Source organism: Anomalospiza imberbis, chromosome 3 (assembly GCF_031753505.1).
Source record: "Anomalospiza imberbis isolate Cuckoo-Finch-1a 21T00152 chromosome 3, ASM3175350v1, whole genome shotgun sequence".
NCBI classification, from domain to species: Eukaryota; Metazoa; Chordata; class Aves; order Passeriformes; family Viduidae; genus Anomalospiza; species Anomalospiza imberbis.
In genome coordinates, this window is record NC_089683.1 from 60,127,389 (window position 1) to 60,140,517 (window position 13,129).

General features: G+C 40.9%; 1 protein-coding gene across 3 annotated transcripts in view; it reads left to right on the forward strand.

Moving 5' to 3' along the window:
- Positions 1-1,104: 1,104 nt before the first annotated feature.
- TIAM2 (TIAM Rac1 associated GEF 2) overlaps positions 1,105-13,129 on the forward strand; it is a 90,783-nt gene continuing 78,758 nt past the window's right edge. For all 3 annotated transcript variants that reach the window (XM_068184654.1, XM_068184656.1, XM_068184655.1), the window contains exons 1-3: positions 1,105-1,221; positions 2,285-3,487; positions 9,294-9,729. In XM_068184654.1, the coding sequence (XP_068040755.1) occupies positions 2,291-3,487; positions 9,294-9,729 (1,633 nt within the window). In that variant the 5' untranslated portion in view covers positions 1,105-1,221; positions 2,285-2,290. The remainder of the gene's footprint in view (positions 1,222-2,284; positions 3,488-9,293; positions 9,730-13,129) is intronic.

Genomic DNA, 13,129 nt, shown 5'->3' on the forward strand with positions numbered 1-13,129 from the left:
TTATCTTTTTATCAGATATCTTTGTGATAAGACATTAATTCATGTTGATAGGTCTGGAGCATCTCTATCATGATCTGTCTCTTCTAAGTCATTTATTTGCTAACAGTTTTCTAGGCTTGCTGTTAAGACTGTTTTTAGTTCTACTTGGCAACATTTACCTTTGTTTTTGGTAAGGTCAGCTACATACCAATGAATTAATTTAAACTAGTTCAAGGTCCTTATACTGTAAATAGCCACAAAAAGAGTCAACAAGAGCAAAATCCAGCATGTTCAAATCAAGTAGTTATTCAACTGAAAATTATGAACAGTAGCCATGGAATTTAGGCAGAAAAGAAAAATTTTGGTGGTTGTGTGTTAAGAATGGTTTGTAACTTAACTCTGTGTTCCAAAACCTAGTCTAACATCTTGTACTACTTCCTTTCTATAGAGTATTTCAATCCCTAAGATGCTGGTGTGTTCTGTGAGATCCAGATTTGGTCCTTTTGCTTTGAGTTGCAGTCTTTGTGTGCTAAGTGAAGAGGCAATACTTTCAGAGGGTTAGGAAGTGCCTGGGTCTTGTTATCTCCGGGTCTGTGCAATGCTTTTTCTTTTTTTACTGGCAGATTAACTTAAAATCAGAACAATCCTAAAGAAGGAGGTTACTGGGTGGCTGCTGGAGTGAATTTCATGGTGGCCTTTCACTGCAGAGGTCATGGTTGGAATCCAGGCATGGGGAAAGATAAACAGATTCAGTGGGACATTGCTCTGCTCAGTCTGCTCCACATTGTAATGGACCACTGCACAATACTGTGAATTGTAATTGGTCTCCCAAAAGGAAAACTGGAGAGGGATGAAAGTTTGTCCTGACTCGTCAGTGATAGGAAAGAATGACAAAGAGGAGAGAAAATGAAACATTTACTCGATTACTTATTTCCACTAATTCAATGTCAATTGTTAAAGTATGCTTGTAAACATGTGTGTCTAAATTCCAGGAATTCCCTTCATCGAACTTCTCTTAATTTGTAACTTTTGATTTTTTTTTCTTTTTTATTCATTTTACATACAGTTAGAATAAAGTGTAAGTTGTATTTGACTGAAAACCCTTTTTTGCTTTTTGATGTTTTTTTTAGGAAGGCTCTGTGCAGCTCCATTCTGGTTTTGGCAAGGGTAGTGGCTGGCCACAAAGACAATGCAGAGCATACTGACTGCTAACCGTGCCCGTGCTTGAGAGTGTTCCTACAGGTTTGCTCTTTCTTTTATACTATACTTTTAATCTAAAAGTGCTAAGGGCTTGAAGTAGGTATGTTAAAACATAGAAACTCTAGAAGATAAGATTATGCTTTTGCAGTGGCTTGTTTTGACAATTTTTTAATGAGGCAGCAGTGTATCCTCCTCCGGGTGATAGTCTGAGATCCTGTGTGTAAAGAAGCGTAGTGCCGATGGAAAAAGCATTTTGGTGTTGCTTCTGTACATTACAAACACTGGAGATTCATTCTGAGTTACAAAAAGAACAGAACTGTCTTTTATACTTTGGGGTGCACTTTATGTAGGTTTGAAATCTTCAGTCACCTCAGTGGGGCAATTTAACTGTTCCAGTGTGTGCTATTCACTGCAGACACTGTGAAAAACTGAAGAGCATTTCACCAAGTGAATTATCGAACTGTGCTGTGCTGAATGAACATAATGCAGTTTTGTGCTGTAGTGGAAGATGAGGCTGTTTGCTAACCAACTTCTTTTTTGTCTGATTTTTGGCATGTTTTTTTTTTTCCTTTCTCCTAGATTAGCTTCATTTAAACACATAGCTGGGGTTTACTGAACATTTTATTGAGGCAACACTTGGTCGCACAGAAATCAGTCAAGCTAAAACTGCAGTGGACTTGTCTGCTGGCAGAAGGGATTTCTCTGAAAGTACAGTTCACTTTGCATCTAAGTTATGATTATCTTGCTGTCTCCCTTTCATTATGCCATTGTTCTTGGGAGCCAGAGATTTTGTAAGTTATAAGAAAAGGATGTTGCCAAGGGTGTGGGTGGAGGAAGGTGTTGACATGATTTCAATGGAGTTAGATTCCAGCTTTATAACAGAGGGGTAATGAAGCACAGAGAAAATAGGCTTTCCTAGCTTGCCCCTAAAATAAGTTCAGTTATGAATTTAATATTGTACATGGCTATTTAATGGCTTTTTTTGAAACAATTGTTTCATATCATTTTTTAAATAGGCGTTTTCCTGTGGAGAGGGTAAAAATGGCCTGTTACTTTTTGCTCTATCTTTTAGCCATTGTGTCTAATGAAACTCTTCTTAATTTAGTGGAAAATGGGGAATTCAGAAAGCCAATACAGTCTTCAGGGATCAAAAAATCCTGCTGCTACTACAGCTGGTGCCAAGCAAAAGCCTTGCTCTCTGAAAATTCGCAGCATTCATGCTAAAGATGAAAAGTCTTGCTCTATGCATGGATGGGGACATACCAGCAGTGGCTCAAACTACAAATCAAGGTCCCTTGCCAGAAGCTGCCTTTCACACTTCAAGAGTAGTCAGCCTTATTCCTCTAGACTTGGTGATGCTGTGATGAAGGTCTCCAAAAGCAATGTCCATGCCAAACACAGGACAAATGCCTCAGGGGACTACTGCCAAGGGAATAACATGATGTTTTTGCCGGAGAATGGTTTCCACTATATTGGCCTCCAAGCTGGAAGTAATCATGCTGCCTCTCGAGAATGCAATGGCCACATTTTAAATTGCTACGGAAAGAATGACAGTCTTGCATCAACCTCCCCATCAGAGGACAGGAGGAGTCCTAAAGTTCTCATTAAAACTCTGGGGAAGCTGGACGGTTGCTTGAGGGTCGAGTTCCACAACAGCAACAACAGCAAGGTACCAACCGAGGAGTCCAGTGGGCCAGTGCAGTTGCTGAGGTATTCCCCTGCCTTGGAATCTAAGCCAAGTAACCTGCTTGATGTCAGGAGGAACTCCAGTGCAGACTGTTCTTCAAGCCATCGTCTGTCACCTACTGATTCAAGGCTTCGGTCTAGTAAAGGAAGCTCCCTCAGCTCTGAGTCTTCATGGTATGACTCTCTCTGGGGAAATGCTGGGGATATCAATGACCTGGATGGTTCATATTTGACCAGGAGCACTCCAGATACAAGCATTCATGCCAGTTTCCCAGCAAGCGACAACAAGAAGTCCTTCAACCAAAGTTCATCTCTTTCCTCACTCCGAGATCTCTATAAGGATACAAATTTGGAAAGCACTCCTCCACCTGGGATCAGGTTGTCTGATGAGTATATTGACACTCCTGGTAGCCTAAGCAACCGTGTCTCGTTTGCCTCAGACATTGATGTTCCCTCCAGGGTAGAGCAGGGAAGTCCTGCACATTACACCTCTTACACCCTCCCGTGCAGAAAGTCTAAGCCCCTTGGTGAGGATGCATCCAAGAAGGATACGTTAAAGAACCGAATGCGGCGCATCAGTGACTGGACAGGGAGTCTTTCAAGGAAGAAAAGGAAGCTGCAGGTATGTACAAACCAGCCTAAGTGCATTAAAGTTGCTTTTTATATTCCTCTCATAAGCATAGTGATTGCATGATATTTGTCTTTTTTACAGGTTAATAACTTACTTATCTCATTTAGTAATTTGTGGAATTTTGAGAAGTATTGCATCCCTGGTGCTGTCTGAAATGTCAGCAGCAAAAAAAGATACACTTATTTTGTTAAAATTTTCCCTTCCTATTTTCATATTTTGTCACCTTCTAAGTTAACTCCAGTCTTTGCAGCCTAATATCTCTGTGAATTTGCTTTTGAAATTGTTTCATTACTTAAACAGTGACTTGGGGTTTAAACCTTCTTTTTATTTCAAGTATGAAAATTCAACCTCTCCCTGTATATATGCTATGGATTAGCATACATTATCTGAAGAGTGTGGAAGGAGCAGAAGGAGGACATTTTATCCATCTTTTTAGATGTTCCCTGTCTGTTTTACTGGCTTCACCACTCACTTTTTGCATGTTGGTCCATTTCTAGCAAGGCAAGCAGCCGTATTGACCAGAGGTGCTGGTTCTGCCTTCACGTCCTCTGAAGGCATTACATGGACCAACCACCTCCTTCCTGTGTGTCAGCTTAGTTCACCAAATGGAAAAACTTGAGTTGCCATTTGGCTCACTGGGAGATGGTAGTGTGAAGAAGGAGATGGGAGGGGAGAGCAAGAGGGAGGGAAAGGATGTTTCTTCAGAAGAATTTAAGACTAATCCCATTACTAGGAATTTAGGATGCCTGTGGTCAGGAATGAAATTCTCATCTCTAGCTGCAGGCCCCAGAATTGGCTCTTTAAATACCAGACTGTGCCTGGTCTCTGTGTGTGAGTTTGCAAGCTGAGATGAGATGAGACCGTTTTTGGATTTGGCTTGGATTTTAGGGTTTTTTCCTTCCTTTTTTCCCCCCTGAATCTTCCCTGGTGTTTTTCATAGAGGAACAGTCACTGTGCTTCCCTAAATGAAGGAGGCTCCCTTTCAGCAACAGTGATGTGCTGGCCACTTCAGAAGTTTCCTGTCTCCTGTGCTGGAGTTTCAGATAGGTCTTGTGCTTAACCATGTGCAATGTAAAACTCTGACAGGCCCTTAGGCTCAGAAATGAGCTCAGTGTAAGGTTTGCTGGTGTGCATCCTGATTGGGGGCTACAGAATTGGGAAATGAAAATGAAAGCTGTTTATTTGCATCACTTCTTTTGTGATCTGGTGCTCATGTACTTTATCAGATGCTGTCTTTTCACGTTCTTACTCAGCTGTAAAAGAGAGGGCAAAAGAACCTGGAATCACTGAGGAGCCTCAGTGTTGTGTTCCAGGATTCTCCACTGATTTCAACTTCTGTAGCTGCTCTGGATTTTACTGCCAGGCTTTACATATGATTTCTGCATCCCAGACCTTTAGTATGTATTACTTAGTTATGACATTTTCAGAATGGCATTTGTGGTGTGCAATTCATAGCTATTTTGAATTCACTATGCAGTGAACTGACTTCAGACGCGGCAAGGAAATTTGGCTGGCGAGATTGCATCAAGCTTGAATCAGATTCTGGTAGAAGGAAAACAGCCCTAACTCCAAAAACGGTGGTTTCTTAGAAAACGGCATAGGAAATGGTTAGTCACTGATTTTAATCACACAAGTATCCAGCGACAGGAAGGGTAAGAGGGAGTTAGTGAATGCTTTGTAGTTTTGCAGTTCCTTGTGTGGCTTTATTGGTTCATTTCTATCTTTCATGCTTTGAGTAAGCTGCCATCTCTTCTGGGGGTTGCTGGGTTGTAGTTTGGTAGTGCTTATATTCTTAACAGGTCCTTTAGCTTAACAAGATAAAAATGTTGTGCATGGTTCTGATCTGTCACATGGCTGGTCCCTGTTTGTGAGACTTCATCTCGTTGATGGCAGCATCTGTGCTTTGCTCTGAACAGCGTGTCCCTTCCTCCGTACATTAGTAATAACTGGTTGTGAGTCACTTGGGCTGAACGTAGGTGAAAGCTGGAATATTTCCCTGTAAGTGGGCCTAAGTGCTGGTGGCAGCTGGGTAGTCCCTTCAGCTGCCCCAGTGGAATCAAACCAGCCAAGCCCCCTGCTTCATGGGAGCACAGGTCTAGGAGGCACAGGCTTGGGATATAGAGGCCAGACCCCTGACACTAGAAAAGCAATGGAGTTTAATCCCCTTTGTGAACAAATTGCAGCTTAAACACAGATTTTCTCCATCTTGAAGGCTCTTTTCAGACCATCTTATTCAATGCTTGCTAATAGGCAGAGTAAATCTAGTTCCAGACAGTTTGTTCTGATGTCAGTATTGCCTTCTACATTAGTTATTCTTTCCTATTTTTTAATCTGTTATGATTTATTTAAAGGGAGAAGCGGTGTCTTTTCTTGGCCTGCATTTGTTCAGTTATATAGATTCTCCTTGGTCTCCTGTGTTAAGATTGGAAATCTATTTCCTTTTCATTCTGGCACCCTTCCTTCTCATCTGTTTTAAATCATCCACAAACAGATTTGCATATGGGATATTCCAGAGGAGTCCTTGGTTATGCCCTGTCCAGTTACTTGGATGTTTCCTTATGTCTGCTTGATCTGATGTATCCTGGAATTGAATTTACTTTTCTAATAATGATCTTGCATCAAGACTTGCAATAATCTTTTCCAAGACCTAATTTTCCTTGCATGAGAGTGTCCTAAAGTGTTCAATGCATCACTGGTACTATATGCATCACTCAATGCATCACTGGTACTGTATTGCAGCACACATCTCCATTTAGTTTAATCTGTGCTGAAATGGCATTGGGGTGATGCTGAGTCACAATTCAATGTGTGTGAGCCGAAAGGTGTGTGTGATGTATGTGAAACCTGTGGACAGAATTTAGACAGACTTGCTGCACAGCCAGATATGGCTAAAGATGATGGTGGAAACTCTATGCAGCTCTTTAACATGGAGAACATTAGCAATTTCTGTGTAAAATGAAAACCCTTCCACCAGAAACAGCTACTGAAGAATGGTTCTTGAATTAAGTAAAATAGCCTCACTTCTGGAATAATATTGGAAATTTTATGACTTTATAAGCCAGAGCCCTGATGTGGGCTGTAAAGAGAATTTAAAGAAAAGTACATTGAGTGAACCTCTTTATTTGACTTGAAAACTGGTATTAGATTGTCCTTTTAGCGTGGGTCCTAATGAATGTAGCAGGCTGCGTTTTTCCTGTGGGGTTCTTTACAGCTAAGTATTACGTCTGTCACTTTGTCTAATTGGCATCTTAGCCACTTTATCTTTTGCCTTATCTTTAGCTATTCCAGAGTATATCTCAAACACTGAGAGATCTCCCTGAATGCAGCTGAACAGAAATAGAGATCTATCATCACTAGATTCAACAGAACAAAAACTGGCAGAAAGTCGCCTGGCAGGGAAACCACCTGGAGCAGCAACTTGGGTCAAACCTTTTCCGTAGTGGCAGATATTGCTACAATGACAGCTTTCTCAAGGACCAGCATAGACTGCCAGACTCTGCCAATTCAGTTCTTTAAGAAAAGAAAAATACAAATTATGATGTCCTGGTGAAGTGTATATATTCATTTAGGATTCTTTATCCATTTTCTCTACTTTGGTACCTCCTCATTCCTACCCTTTCTGTGTGTGAGGAGAAAACATAGGATTTGGTTAGTGGCTGGTCATTGACAGGTTGCATCCCAACCTTTTTCTTAATGTTTGTTGTTCCAGTGGTAGGTTTTCACAACAGACCCCCTTCTGTGTATTTGCCATGTGTTGTGTCTCTTACTAGTGCTTTGGGACTGAAAGAAATACATATTCTTAATAAGCTGTATACTAATGTTTTCCAGAGGTCACTAGCAGTTCCTGGAGAATAGTCAAACAATTAAAATTATGGATTTTGATACACAAGTGCAGTGGCAGTAATTAAAACAAGGGTGGAGAAAGCTTTCAGTTTTCCCCTGAAATACAGATCGCCAGCACACTTGTACGATCCATGTTCTACAGTGGCTTTGTGGCATAAATGCATTACATGCAGGATTTTATCCTGGTTTGCCACCCCATGTGCCCATCTTCCTCCCTTTACCATATAAAAAACAGTTGAACTGTTGATGTATAGGGAGTTACTTTTGGACAACACTGATTAACACTCTGCAACAAGATTTGAGGAAGGTGCTCCTTTACCATGAGAATTGGATCACCAGACAGTGATTTGAAAAGCCAGACTTGAAGTTCAATGTACTATAAGGGAACTTGGGTTTCAGGTCAAACTGGCTTTTGCAAGGCCACGGGCAGCAGTGTCCTGCTGCTGGAAAAGTGGTTTGTCTGGCATCACCTGGGAGGGTGTACAATCCCAGTCTTGGCCGCACACTGGAGGTCCTGATGCTATCAAAACATAGCACAGCTTTTCTGCTGCAGTTTGAAGAGCATCAAGTAAGAATCAAAGAAACAAAAAAGTAGCTGTTTTCAAAGCTGCTGGGGAGAACAGCTCCCAGGAGACCAATGTTTATTTACTTTGTTCTTAGTACAGTAGTCTGTGAGAAAATAAATGCTTTTAGAGAGGCAGTCTAAACTTGAAAGTATAATGGCTTTATTATTACTAAGGGTAATAGCTTCACTTCTTGAATTGTATATTGCAATATCTTCTTTTTTCTTCCCTCGCACTTTTACTGCAAAAGACAATACATCTTTTGTGTTTTAGGTTCTTAAATCTTGGTTGCTTTTAAATAGCATTGGGAACACTTGAGTTCAGAAGACAATAAATGGCTTCTTAGGATGGATGGTATGGTTCTCAACAGTGAAGTTAGTCCAAGGAGCTCTGTTTTGGGTAGTAGGAAAATCCCTGTCCATCCCTGGAGCTTGGGAGAGCTGGGATCAGACAGCATATTACTTGGAAAGGCTTAAAAGAGCCTTTCCAATCTGCCAACAAAGTCCCACATTGACAAGCAGTGGCAAGAAATGGGCCTACTCTAACATCCATTTCAAAGGCAAAGTTGAAGTCATACCATCAGGCCTGATTATTTCAAATAAAATTGGCCAGCCTTCTCAATCCAAGGGATGAAGTTACACAGTGCAATTAGGAGAAAGGCCTGCCAGTGCTTGATGGAATGATCAAACTCTAGGGTGTTCCCAGCAACTCAGAAAATACACAGCTCAGCAGTCTGGAGACTGGGTTTAAGCCAGCCAGCAAGTGTGTCTTTCTTTTTTAAATCACATATTGTTTTAAATTAGATTTTAGTCAATTGATCAATTCTAACAAGCTTAAAATAATCTTTACTTTTGACCTTTTATTTTTGTTGGTCAAACACCATTTGTATGACAAATAGAAAGTGGAGGTTAAAATCAGCCTTGTGTTGAAGCTAAATCTAGCCACCTTGCACCAATGTGATAGCACCAAAGTATCGAAAACCCTATAATAATAAAAATACCTGTTGTGACACTATTCCTGCTTGTACTCAGATGAAAAATATGGTGCCTGAGTTTCAGATTGAGGATGTAGCTGTCTCCTGGAGTACCTCAGGTTTCAGACAGTGGTTTCTAGTGAAATTTGAGATTACTCAAAGCATGCCGGAATTACAAAAGTGCTCAGATTAGTGGACCTACCCACTTATGGGGATAGGGGTTTAATGGGGTTCTGCTGAAAAAACTGGATGGTTACAGTGGTGCTGTCAGTGGCAGAGGCAAAGGCTGCGATATAATGGTGAAAAGATGAAAGAACTGGAAGTGGCTAAACATGAAGCAAATTTAATTGACAAATGAGGTGTGTCTTTTCATCGTAGCTCTGGTGATTGATCACAGATAAATTCCTTTTATGCATAGGAGCCAAAGTGTAAAGATGGGAGTGAATACTTTGACAGCAGAATGGACAACTTCACTACAGACACACTGGCACCATCACAGCTCTCCACTTTTCTGTGGTCTCCTGGCTCCAGTCATGCCCTGTCCCAGAGAAGCGAGTCCACCAATGCTGTCAGCAGTGATGCCTTGAGGCAGAACATTTATGAGAACTTCATGCGAGAGCTGGAGATGAGCAGGATGAACTTGGAGAATACGGAGACCTCATCGGAAACAGAAGACTCTAGTGGCGAGTCCCTTAGCTCCTTGGAGCAGCTGGATTTGTTGTATGAGAAAGAGCAAGGAGTGGTGCGCAAAGCAGGGTGGCTGTTCTTCAAACCCTTGGTGACCTTGCAGAAGGAGAAGAAGTTGGAGCTGGTCACACGACGGAAATGGAAGCAGTACTGGGTCACACTCAAAGGTAAAACCACTACGTTGATCCTTCATCTTGGCAGCAGCAGTTCTTTCTGTTGTGTCTCAGCAGCATTTCATGCCTGCTGGCTTCTGTTAGCATATTTAGGGGGATTAGAAAATCACACCTAACTTTACAAGGTCCACCCACCACAACTTTGCAAGGTCTACCCACCACCTAAAGTGGAGCATGTGCCTAGGCAGCCCAATGAACTGAGGTGCTGCTCAATGTCTTTGGGATTGTGTGTGCAGCCTTGTGTTTCATACCATAGTGGGAATCGTTTTGTCTGACTTCCTAATTTGTGTGTTCACATCAGATTGGGAAGTTAGAAGATGCTTTTGGATGTTTGGAGGTCAAAGACCAAATTGAACCAAAATTTAAGGGTCAGGAGAAGTTGCTGGTGTCCAGTTCCTTGTTAGAGACACACAGTTCCTTAGGCTCTGCTATGAAATTTACTGAAGGATGGGGTAGTTTATTGTAAAAATGTTTTGTTCATTTCTAGCACTTTAGGTGGCAATATAATGAAGAGGTGAACTCCCAGTGCCAGAGCATTTACGCAGAGAAGTTTGTGTGGTTCAGAGCAGGGGAAGCTGAAGCAGCAGCAGGGAAAGCCCTGTTCTGCCCAAGGCAACCATTTCCAGAACTTGAAGGTCTCCCTCCTTTCCCTGGGTGGTCTTTCACATTCCCCACTCCCAGCAATACCAACCCCTTCTGGCTTTTGGCATGTCCAGCTTCCTATCTCCTGCAGCTGCCCCTGTTGTGAAAACAGCCCCATGGGAGGGGAATCCACTCAAGGGGGCTGCTGCAGGTGTGATTGTTGTGCTCCATTTGTGGCTCAGAGGGTGCTGTGAGAAGTGTACAGGTGTCAGGAAGTGTGAGAAGGAAAAGAATATCTATTGTGGGAGGAAGGGAAATCTAATGGGTGAGTTAATATGCCTTTTTTAAATTTTGAATTGCATCCAAAGGATTTGTCCTTCAGTAAATATAATACTAAGTTAATGAGTAAGGAAATGATCAAGCTTGATAATTTCCTATCATATGTGGGACTGAGGAGAGAAAATAACACCTTTTCCACAGGCTGCCCTTTTTAAAATTGTGCATGGGCGTAGACATGAAGAAAAATGAACAGCAAACAGCAAGTCCTGATAGTGTACTTGATAGTGCTGATTGAAAAGAACCAAACTTACTAGAATGAGGCAATTCTGCCTAAAAATTCAGTGACTTGTTATCAAGGGATCAAAATGTAGGCAGGCTTAGCAGTTTAAATCACTTGCCCTGATCACCAGATAGCATGATTCATGCTTACAAGCAGTGTATACAAAGGGAAAAACAGTACCTCAATTCCATCCTCTTATTGTGTGTGTTTGTGTTATGGAGTATGAATATAGTTTAATCTGCCTCTTCTAAAATTCAGTTTCTAAACAATTCTATCAAAACTCTAAACTGAAATATGCTATATACTATTAGTTTGTGCATTTCTGGGATAATGAAGCTCTGGCAAGCAATTTAGGTGCTTCGTGTTCATTTTCTTGGCTATAAAATTGGCTTATTGGTGACCTTGAACAAATTGTGTCTCTTCTTACTACCTGAATTTCCACAGCTATAAAAAAAGGAACAATAAAGTTCTTTGTAAAAAGCTGTATTAACTTCTAACATTATAACTGTTAGATACAAAGCTTTTTACTTCAGTAGTTGATCTGGCTGCATTCATGGCACAGAGTCTTTTCCACTTTGTTTTAAATATACATACCTAATTTCCTTGATCTCTTACCTTTATTGTCCTGTGGAGACTTCTGCTTCCAAAATAAACTTGCCTGTCTGGATATCAAGCCATACTTCTGTTTTCATAATTGCTATATCAAGATCAAGGCACTTGCTTTTGTTCTCTTTATACAGGTTTTTGAATGAATCAGTATTTAATTTATTCTTGAAATTTAAATAGCCAAGATATTTTAAAGCATGACTCTAAATATGTAAAGTGAGAACAGTATGTTTATTTGCACTCTGTTGAGAAGTGTTTAATTATAAATATACAGAAGGCTTATAACCATCTAGGACCTGCCAGACTTAAAAGTATACATGTCCTGAGGCCTCTGCTCCACTTGCAGGGCCACCAAGACCTGAGCCTGAATAGCAACTATGTACCAAGAGGAATTCTCTTTTCCATCTGTCCTGGCCAATTAGTTTCCTTTAACAAGGGAAATTGCTTCCCGGTTCTCTCTCCCTTCAGCTCAAGTTTTAATTAATATGTTTGAACAATAATGAGTCCCTGTGGGTCTGACAGAGCTTATGGAACTAGCTGCTTCCAGAGATCACTAGGACTTGACCTAAAGATGTATCTGGGGTGCCATACACCCCAGCATACATACATGCCCTTCAAAATTTTTCATTTGTGTACATATAAACTCTCAGGATAAAATATGACTTCTCTTCAGTTACAGCAAATAGGGGAAATATGGGAATATGGAAATATTGAAAAATAAATCTTAAAAACTTTAAACGTCTGCACTTTCCTAAAATGCAGAAGTGGAAGTGCTTGTATGTTGCTGCTGCTGCTGAATACAGGAGAAGAATTGGTTTTGTTGGTTTAGTTTGCCCTGTTATGTTCAAATGACATTTCTGATATGCAGAGTGTTACAAACCATGTCCTTTTTTCTAACTGCAGAGATCTCCAAGTGTTTCAGTAGCATACAGAAGATAAAGTAAAGGCTGCCCAATGGAACAGATAGGACCAACTCTACAGGATTTGTTCTTACCCAAAATATTCTGCCAGTCACTTTGGACATTAACAAGAAAAGTGCAGTTATGTAGTATAGAGGTATTTCTATGTATTAGATTCCTTACTCTAAAAACTTTTCAGTCAATGGATGATTTGATCAGAAATCTCTGATACAGGTTTCCCTTTGTAATGGTATTTTAGTAGTTCTCTTCACTCCATGACCCCTTGAACAAGCAAATCGGTGAGTCTTGGGGGACAGTGGGTTATAACAAGGCAGGAAGGAAAGGCGGTCAGGGATGGAGGGCACAGGCCCTTCTTAAGCCAGCATCAATGCCAAAGGCAGCATGGCATTGTAGTCATACTGCTGTGGGCTAGGATCAAGTGTCCTCTGCTGGGATCAAGTCTCCTCCACTCTCCTCCAGAAGTAATACCACTTGTTATACTCAGGATTGTCATCATCAAGGATGAAGATTGTTTTCTGGATGCAAGCTTCATACCTTAGATATTATACTATTTACAAGACTGAACATGCTCAAACTCAGCCATTTTGAACTGTTTTAAATTACTCAGAATTGTCTGAGTCTCCAATTTTCAGCTAGATTCAAGGAAATCTGGTTTAAATTTGAGAAGTTTATTCACTAAGCATGTTGTATGAAGACAAAGGGTTCCGCAAATCTTTTCAACAAAGAT